General features: G+C 43.4%; 1 protein-coding gene across 3 annotated transcripts in view; it reads right to left on the bottom strand.

Moving 5' to 3' along the window:
- dscaml1 (Down syndrome cell adhesion molecule like 1) overlaps positions 1–10,000 on the bottom strand; it is a gene marked incomplete at its 3' end in the record, with an annotated part of 193,388 nt that overhangs the window by 115,350 nt on the left and 68,038 nt on the right. For all 3 annotated transcript variants that reach the window (XM_079514495.1, XM_079514496.1, XM_079514494.1), the window contains exons 5-7: positions 3,340–3,618; positions 2,101–2,376; positions 570–869 (exon numbers count right to left, since the gene is read on the bottom strand). In XM_079514495.1, the coding sequence (XP_079370621.1) occupies positions 570–869; positions 2,101–2,376; positions 3,340–3,618 (855 nt within the window). The remainder of the gene's footprint in view (positions 1–569; positions 870–2,100; positions 2,377–3,339; positions 3,619–10,000) is intronic.

Below are 10,000 nucleotides of genomic sequence, written 5' to 3' on the forward strand. Positions count from 1 at the left end.
TAAAGAATAGTTTAGATAGGATAGGATAGGATAGGATAGGATAGGATAGGATAGGATAGGGCAGTGGTTCCCAAAGTGGGGTCCGGGGACCCCCAGGGGTCCTTGAGGGAGTTCCAGGGCGTCCCCAGTTAAATGATAGTTTGGAACCAAATGGACCCTTATGGGTCTGTATCTGAGAGTGTACAAATGTATTTGTACACTCGCAGAGTTAAATTATTTCACAATATAAATTGAGGTCCCAGAGCTAGAAATGCCATTAAATTGGACTAATATGCATGTCAAACTGGGGGGTATTCCTTGAAATTAAACGGGTTGAGAATCACCGCTAGAGCCATAAAAAAATATTTCTCTTATGGGGGGGTGGGGCCCTTGGAATATCTTTTCAAAATGGGGGTCCGCGGGGCTAATTAGTGTCAATTTGCGGGGGGTCCTTGACATGAAAAAGTGTGGGAACCACTGAGGGTAGTATAGGGAGTATAGGGGTGGGGGTTGGGGGGGGGGGGGGGGGGGGGGGGTCAGGCCCGTGATGAGCCCTCTTGTATGACTGATATTGAAAATTAGACAGGCACCTCTTACGTTTATGCGCGCTTGGTACTCGGCACTACCGGCCGAGTTGCGTGCGGCGCAGCGATACACTCCTCCGTCGCGGATCTGCGGGCTGCTGACGTTGACGTGGCTGACGGTGCTGCCGTTGGACAGCGTGTACTGGCTGGCGCGGACGCGCGACAGGTCCCGCGCCACGGGCTCGTCGTCCAGCGTCCAGGTGATGGCGGGCGGCGGCGCACCCTTGGCGGCGCACATGAGGGAGAAGGGCTCGCCGGGGACCACCACTCGCTCGCTGAAGGACGCGAAGATGCGCGGCGTGCCGTCTGGGGGCGAGAGAGAGAGAGAGAGAGAGAGAGAGAGAAAAATGAATGGCGAAATTACATCTCAACTATACTATAGAGAGGGTATATGCTCGTGACATCGATCATCATCATACCCAGAGGTTATGCTGGAACAAAAAAAAACTACTTTCTGGCCTTGACAGGATTGCATTAACGATGGAGTGATTTTTGTATTTTTATTTTCAGTTTTTCATGTGTTTATGAGGTGACAGTACTTCATTGGACCCCTTGGTGTGGTTGTTATGTGCAATGATGTCTTCCCTTTGTATTTAGGGTTTGTTCCTGGAGGCTAGAAACCGTGACAGTCAAATGTGCCACTGAAAAGGGAAGATATGGCTACTTTGACTCTGTAAACCCCCTTCCGTTCCGGACAAAAACCGGGAGACAGAATTTTGCTTGCTTACCGCGCTAAGATTACGATATCGCTGATATAGCTGATGATCGCTCGCTTCATATTTTGAACGAGAGGCATGAAGAGCTAAGTATATCCATCTGGTCAAAACCACGGAGAGCTCCTTAGATTACGCGCCGAGCCTTTCTTTGTGTACACACGTGTGTACACGTCCTAGCAACCCGTCAGTTGGATTAGTTATGACGTTCCCACACCTCGTACGGTCTAAATGGGTTAAAGTCTAACTCATGTTGATTAGGTGATGTAATGGTGATGTTAAACAAACGGTGACAAAACAAACATTAAATTCTCTTTATTGTTAATAGCATTTAATGTTTGTGTTAGGGACAAGATGACGTAAATGTTCCCTTCATTGTCAATGGCATTTTTCAATTTAAACATTGAACTAAACACAAACATTAAATTATCCCCACCCCCTTTATCATATACAACACTTTGTGTCTTTCTTGAGTACATCCACTTAAATGTTCATGTGGGACGTCATGTGGCACCAAACACATGCACACACACCATAGACATATATCTTCCGGCTCTGGGGGCGTGTGTTCTCGAGAGGGGGCAAAGCTTTCCCCAGATGCCAAGCTTCTCTTATGGGGGTCCCTGGCATATCTCTTCAAATGGGGGTCCGCAGACACACACACACACACACACACACACACACACACACACACACACACACACACACACACACACACACACACACACACACACACACACACACACACACACACACACACACACACACACACACACACACACACACACACACGGCTGTAGTTCTTCTCTTGCGCTCCTCCTCACCTTCCAGCAGTATGATGGAGAAGTCCTGCGCCGTCTGGCCCTTGCGCGTGGCGAAGCACTGGTACGCCCCCGAGTGTCTCTTCTGTGCGGCGGAGATGAACAGCGTCTCGTTGTGCGTGCCCTGGATGGAGAAGTGCTGGTCGGGCAGCACGGGCTCCGTGTTGCGGTACCACGACACGGCGAAGTGGGGCGAGCCCTGCACGGCGCAGGACAGGATGACCGTGCTGCTGATGCCCGTCTTCAGGTTCTTGGGGGACAGAGTGACCCGTAGTGGCTCTGCATGGGGACACACATGAGGAGGAGGATTGATTGATTGATTGATTGATTGATTGATTGATTGACAGAGCGTAAAATGAAACCAAATGGACCCGTATGGGTCCATTTGGTTTCATTTTACGCTCTCAAGAGTGAAATTATTGTTAAACATCTGCATTACCAGTACTTAATTTACAAGAAGTCTATACACAAGTAGAGAATGTACTGTATAGAATAATTGTTATTTTGATCAACGTTTGCCTGTTATCTCTCTTACAGTAATGATATACCATCATCAATACAGCTTGGAAATGTGGACATAAATCGTATCCAACGATAACGCACTATTCTTTTTTGGGGGTCTGCGAGGCTGAATGTCATCAAATGTGACTCTTCTTTGATAGACAGTCCAGGAGAGGAGAAAAACAGATTTTCTTTTTTTTAATGCAAAATTAGTTAAGAGCACAGGCAGACTCTTCACATACTAGAGCATGTCTGAAATAAATGTCAGAGCTGAAATCAATCAATAGCTAGGTGTAATTTTAAAGTCCACAGAAGTGAACCTTTCAAGCCTGTTTTGTCAACTGTTTCTCTGCAAGACATTACTCTATAAGCCATATCTCCAAAACTGGTGGGTCAAACTGAACACAATATGTCAATTTGAAGCTATGAAGAAAAAAATAATCACACCTGTGTGAACTGAGTGGTGCAGTGACGTCACACACTAACCATAGCAACCATGCTCACCCGTACGTGGCCCCAGGTACAGGTACACGGGTACACGTAGAGGTACACGGGTACAGACAAAGCTGGTTGTTGGAGTGGTTTGCACCACTCAGAAATCAGAAGCAAATGGTGGTCTGTGGCTCAAAATGCCAAATAAATAACGGGCTTTGATATGAAAATTTCCATTCCAATATTACATTTCAAATCGCGCTGGATAAATAAAGCGACTGCGGTTGCTGAACTATTGAGTTAACTGACCTATGACGTTGAGGTGTCCCGTCACCTCCTTGGAGCCGAAGCTGTTGGTGACCTCGCAGATGTAGTTGCCGCTGTCCTCCAGGCGCAGGTCGGACACAGTGAGGCCCGTGAGGCGCCGCGTCCAGCGGGAGTCGGCCGGGAGCGGCCGGCCGTCCTTCAGCCAGCGGATGGTGGGGTTGGGGTATCCCGAGGCGATGCAGGGCAGCTCCACGCTGCGGCCCACCTGCACCTCTCCGGACTGGAAGCTGTCCAGCACCGATGGGGTGGACTCCGTAGGGTCTGGAGGAAGTGGAGGGAGGGAGAGAGGTGTTGTTTTAGAGAGGTGTTGTTTTAGAGAGGGGTTGTTTTAGAGAGGTGTTGTTTTAGAGAGGTGTTGTTTTAGAGAGGGGTTGTTTTAGAGAGGGGTTGTTTTAGAGAGGGGTTGTTTAACTTGTTTTAGAGAGGTGTTGTTTTAGAGAGAGGTTGTTTTAGAGGGGTGTTGTTTTAGAGAGGGGTTGTTTTAGAGGGGTTGTTTTAGAGAGGTGTTGTTTTTTTTACTGCAATTTTTGAGGGTAACAGGTACGGTCGCCCCTTTTCCATCTCGCCCCACTACTCTACCTAGCTGTAAATAACAAACATAATTCATGTTGGTGATTATATAAATTATATTGTTAAGTTCACTCTGTATATCCACGGGCATAATAGCATGATGATTACTACTATACAATCAAATAAATCTGTATACAAGATCATTTCAGATTTCAGAAAGGGAGGGAAATACTACATTAAAACATTTCACGGGGGCGAGTTGGTTGTTGTTTGGTATTCTTTTTGAGGGGCGCTAGCCCATCCTTTAAACAAACAGCTTTTGTCCCCACAAAATGTCCGCAAAATGTCCGCAACATTAAATGCCATTGACAATGAAGGGAAACTTTACGTCATCTCGTCCCCACACGTCTCATATTTGCCTTCGACAATGAAAGGAGAAATTAGGTCAAATGTCGGCCAAATATGACGTACATTTGTGGCAACAGGCAAAAGGCATTCTGATTGGCCAGTATGAGAAGACGCATGATGATGATGTACGATGATAAGAGCTCCCCTCACTTGTTCACACAGGTGTGATTTTTGATTCATAGGTTTTGGTCGTATACAGTCTTTTTGAATATGGTTCAATTTAGTTTTTAGTCGTGATTTAGTCATCTGACATGTTTTGGGATTTGTCTGATTTTAGACGACTAAAAATCTTGAGCTTGTAGATCTGCTATTTTCTAAATGCAACACCCGAGCACAACCAAACATAAAATGACTTGTCTTTTAGTTCTACTGGATCTCTACTCCTACTCTACTCTACGAGGCATGTCCCACTGGGAGGAGACCCCGGGGCAGACCAAGGCGCAGTTGGAGGAAACACATCGACTCACTGGCCTTGGAACGTCTCGGGATCCCCCAGGAGGAAGTCACTAATGTTGCTCTGGAGAGGGAAGTCTGGAGCACTCTGGTGGAGATGTTGCCCCCGCGACCCGACTATGGATATTAAAGCGGTTGAAGATGGATGGATGGATGGATGGATGGATGGATGGATGGATGGATGGATGGATGGATCTCTACTCCACTATACAAGTCCCTCCATAGCATTTTACTTTGGTTTCTATTTGCTGATGAAAATGTCAATATATTTCGTCTTAGTTGTAGTCATCATAGCTTATAGTTTATATTTTGTCTTTATTTATTTCTCGTCAGTAAAAAAAAAAAAAAGGTAGTCGACAAACATTTGTTTTCGTCATAGTTTTAGTCAACGAAATCAACACTGATTTAATGAAGGATAATGAATGAATCATTGTTTTCAAGTCTTGTAGTTTACTGCTGTATCGTGATCCGTGCACCTCCATCTGGGCAAGGAATTGTTTGGAATATATTTGCCTTTAATCATCAAATAACCCAAACTGATATCTGTGGAAAAAACATTGCTATCTGCGTTGATCAAAAATAAAGGGTAAATTAAATAAAGAAAAACTGATACTGTTACAGTTAGCCATGGTTCTTCAAGCCTTAGTCAGAGGTATCAGCTTGTGTTGGCAGGCAGCCTCATACAGTACATGGGTCTGAATATTCACTCCATCATTTGAAATTAATTGAAAAAAAGTGTTCAGACCAGTGTTTGTTTTTGGCAGCAAATTTTAATTTTAGCTTTAGTCATAGTCTTCTGAATTTAGTTTTAGTCACATTTTAGTCACCTGGAATGCCTTAGTGTTAGTGTTTTAGTCGACTAAATCTACAGTGGTTTTTTGTCAACAAAAATGTATTTCGGTGGGCCTTGATGCTGTTGTAACGCGTTGTGAGCTTGTAGGCTATTTTCAGCATGCAAACCAAGTGTGAAATGACTTATACTGGATCTCTTGTCCTCTAGTCCCTTCCTAACATTTTAGTCTAGTTTTATTTTTGTCGACAAAATTGTCAGTATATTTAGTCTTAGTTTTAGTCATCATAGCTTAGTTTTCATTAAGTTTCCATGTAGTTTTAGTCAGTAGAAAAAGGTAGTCGACGAACATTTTTCGTCTTAATTTTATTCAACGAAATCAACACTGGTTAAGACTGTGTTAAAGTTATTTAGGTTAATGTGTCCACACTGTATTAATGTCTAATTCAGGTAAATATTTGTTATGTGTTAATGTTTAGGTTAGGTGTTAATGTGCCTGTTTAGGTTAGGTCATGTTGAGAGTTTAAGATAAACTGTGCCAAACTGAACAGAACAATGATGGATTACAGATTATTATCAGATTACAGTAAATCTTTGCTTTGAAACCCTGTCTGCGACTCCTAACAGCATGTTTTCACAACATGGTCTCATGACAAAGCTGTACAGCAATATTTTAATATTTGAAATGTGGACCATTAACAACACCATACATATTATTTGGTTATGGTTAGCCACTGTTAATTTGGTTGCGGCATTGTTGTTTTGGTTGTGGGTAGGCACCTTTTTTTAGGTTTGAGAGATGAGATGACAAAAACTTTATTAATCCCCAAATTGAGACGTCACATCAGCATAATGTGACAAGATAAAAAACTACTAGTCAAACAGAAAAAACAACAGACATAGGTGGACATAATCACCCATACTGTAAGACCAACAAAGGACCGTTTTATGCATTGGGGGAGACAGTTCTTATAGAGTACATTTGATTATACAGTCTGATGGCATGAAAGAGAGTCTGTATACCGCTCCGCATGCATCCTCGGGGGGAAGGGGAGCAGACTGAAGGTGCTCAGTTGTTCCGATACCAGTATCGGTATTGGCTACTCGGCCCGATACCACCCTTAAGTGCTTGTACTCGGTACTCGGAACCGGCCCCAATACTTTGACCCGAGTAACACAAACCAATTGTCAGTAGGCTGAACGGGAGCAAGTCTGACCCAACACTGCAGCAAATCGCCAAAAACAGCCGATCTATACAAGCATAAATGACAACTGACAAGTGTGGATCAGAGATCCACCTGCATCTATGAGAAAAAGGGGGTCAAATAAGTGGTTACTCAACAAAAATAAACTACTCGTATCGGTACTCTGTATCGGCGAGTACTAAAAATGAAGTACTTCACTTGTACTCGTTCTGAAAAAAAATGGTATGGGGACAACTCACTGCTCACCCTATATCCTGCAGCATGACATCACATGGATGGGAGGGGTTATAGCCAGCATGGAGTTATGTTTGTCCCTATATAATCCAACGGGACTGTTGCTTTGGAAAATGTTAGGCAGAGTTATTTTGGTTAAGGTTATAGGGGGCTGTTATAGTTTAATTAAGGTTAGGGTGAAGTTTCTATGAGTGAGTATATAGAGGTCGGAGTGGCTTATACTGTCAGAATCAGTCAAGCAACGAGGGTATCATCCCCCTTACAAGGGAGATAGATTGCTGAGGTGGAGTTCTCACACCAGCTGTCAGCAATACTTACTGCATGTCTTAGTTACCCCAGCCGAGCTACTCATACGCTGAGTTGGCGCTGTCCGCAATCAAAGCCAGAACGTTGCGATTGAAAAGGCAAGCACTTTATACCGACTGAGATAGGCTGTACACAAGATTTGTATAGGTTAGTTTAACCCATTCTGGGCGAGGACACCTTTTGGTGTTTTAAGCATTGTGTTATACTTTAGCTATTGAAAAATAGCAGATCTACAACGAGTCTGCTATTTTTGAAAAATCGTGAAAATGTGGTGCAAATCTTTGAATATATATTCTTTCACAGCGAACGTTTTTTTCCTTTTTTTTAATGTTTTTTTTTGTGGCTTTTGCCTTTATTTTCTATTTTTTATGGAGGGACAGACAGTAGGCTGACAGGACATGGGGAGAGAGATGGGGGGGTGACATGCAGTAAAGGTCGTCGGGATCGGGAGTCGAACCCGCGGCACACTGCCAGACTGGATTACCAGCCAAGGTGCCTGGACCGCTGAGCCATGGCCCAGGCCACAGCGAACGTTTTTAACTCAAATCTTTGCTTCTGGGGAGGGGGACACACAACATATTTTCAGATGGGCGTCGGCAGCCTATTACATATAATTGTTGGGGTCAATGACAGGAAATATTAGGAACTACTGACATAGAAACAAGGTTTTTCAGAAAATTGTCATGATTTAGAAGACATTTTTTTTAATTTCGACGTCAGGCCAAATGGGTTAATGCCAAAACTGCTAATTTTGAATGGTTCCTATAACGTTCCCCATTTGTCAAATATTTACACATTTGCTGTGAGACATCACCCTGCAGATGACAAAAGTATTATTTTGACTGCTGAGCATGAGAACCAGTTGGTTGTCTTATGGCAAATACATGTGTCGAGACTATTTGCTCATTCTCAAAGTAAAAGCGGCCATGTCTTTCCGGCACCCCAGAGCTTCTATTTTGAAGGAATCCCGGCAATGATTGTGTGTTAATGCAGGGAAGCGGCATGAAAGGGAACCTATGCAGTAGATACAACTGTACAGTGCACTAAACCAGGGGTTCTCAACCCATGGGTCGCGACCCCTCGGGTGGTCCCCAAATTATTTTGGGGGGTCCCCAAAATATTTTCCAAAAAAAAATAAAATAAAAAAAAGATTCTTTTTTAAATTTAATTTTCACGATTTTTCAAAAATAGCAGACCCACAAGCTCGTAGCGCGCCACTCGGTGGCGCGCTATGAGCTTGTAGATCTGCTATTTTTCAATAGCTAAATTATAACAATGCTTAAAACACCAAAAGGGGTTCCCGCCCAAAATGGTTTAAGGTTATTGTAGCAGTCAATTTATATTGGGGGTCGGGAGGGGGCGGGGCGGGGGTCCCGAGACATTGCCAAAGCATTTCCGGGGGTCCCCGGCCAAAAAAGTTGAGAACCCCTGCACTAAACCATATACAGTATGTATATAAGCAGTATTCACTTCAGTCTGTGTGTAATTATATAGACTGTTGAAGACACGTACGTCAATATTACCAGTCAGTCTGCGATGAAAATATAATGGTGAAAGTAGATCCCTTAAGCTTAATTTAACTCCACAATACTGGAAAGTAAGCTGTTAGCTTGAAGAGCAATTATTTTTTGGCAAGAGATTACCGACCATTGAGCAATGGAGTATATGAATTACTTATAATCTTTAACCCATTTTGGGCGGGAACCCTTTTTGGTGTTTTAAAGCATTGTTATACTTTAGCTCTTGAAAAATAGCAGATCTACAAGCTCACTCTGTGCTTGAACTTGTAGGTCTGCTATTTTTGAAAAATCGTGAAAATGTGCCTCAAATCTTTGAATATATACGTATTATTACATAACATTTTAACTCAAATCTTTGCTTCTAGGGAGGTCCCTGGAACAACATATTTTCAGATGGGGGGAGGAGGCATATTACATATAATTTGTGGGGTTCTTGAGATGAAATATTGAGCACCACTGATACAGAAACATAAGGTTTTTCAGAAAACCTTAAACCTTTCGACGTCAGGCCTAAATGGAATCACAGAAAAACAGTGAGAGACAACGAATTCTCAGTCTTAAACTCGTCACATCACAAGTATGTTGATGCTTGGTCTGGTACCTTTCGCATTCCGAGGCCAGACATTAACGTAGGCCTATACTGTATACTGGTATACACGTTGGATGGCGTTGGCGAGTCAGTAGAAGCGGGCTTCGATCGTTCCCCTCGACGGGGCTGTTCGGTGTTCACGCATGGGCATTCATTCAATCGCTCCATGAATTTATTTATTTTTTAAACGTGTTTTCAATGTTTTTAATGGCAACATTGTTCTCAATCACGTCCTCTATCCATCGTCAGTCGTGTGACTTGGACTGCCTATTTTCCATTTTTTTACAGAAAGAATATGCCACTCTCAGAGTTGAATTAACATTGATTTTACAATAAAAATGTGGGGGTCTCAGAGATAGAAATGCCATTAAATGGGAGTCCGTAGCCTGTTGCATATCAAACTGGGGGGGTCCTTGAAATGAAAATAGATGAAAATCACTGCTAGAGCTGTAAAAAATCTTCTCTTATGGGGGTCCCTGGCATATCTTTTCTACTGGGGGGTCCGCGGGCTAATGAGTGTCTTTTTGGGGGTCCTTGACATGAAAAAGTTTGGGAACTGTACTGGACTACAGGACTGTGAGGAGTTGAGAGTGAGAATGTTATCTCCAGCCCAGGTACAGATGTGCCA

Source organism: Electrona antarctica (assembly GCF_951216825.1).
Source record: "Electrona antarctica genome assembly, chromosome: 11".
NCBI classification, from domain to species: Eukaryota; Metazoa; Chordata; class Actinopteri; order Myctophiformes; family Myctophidae; genus Electrona; species Electrona antarctica.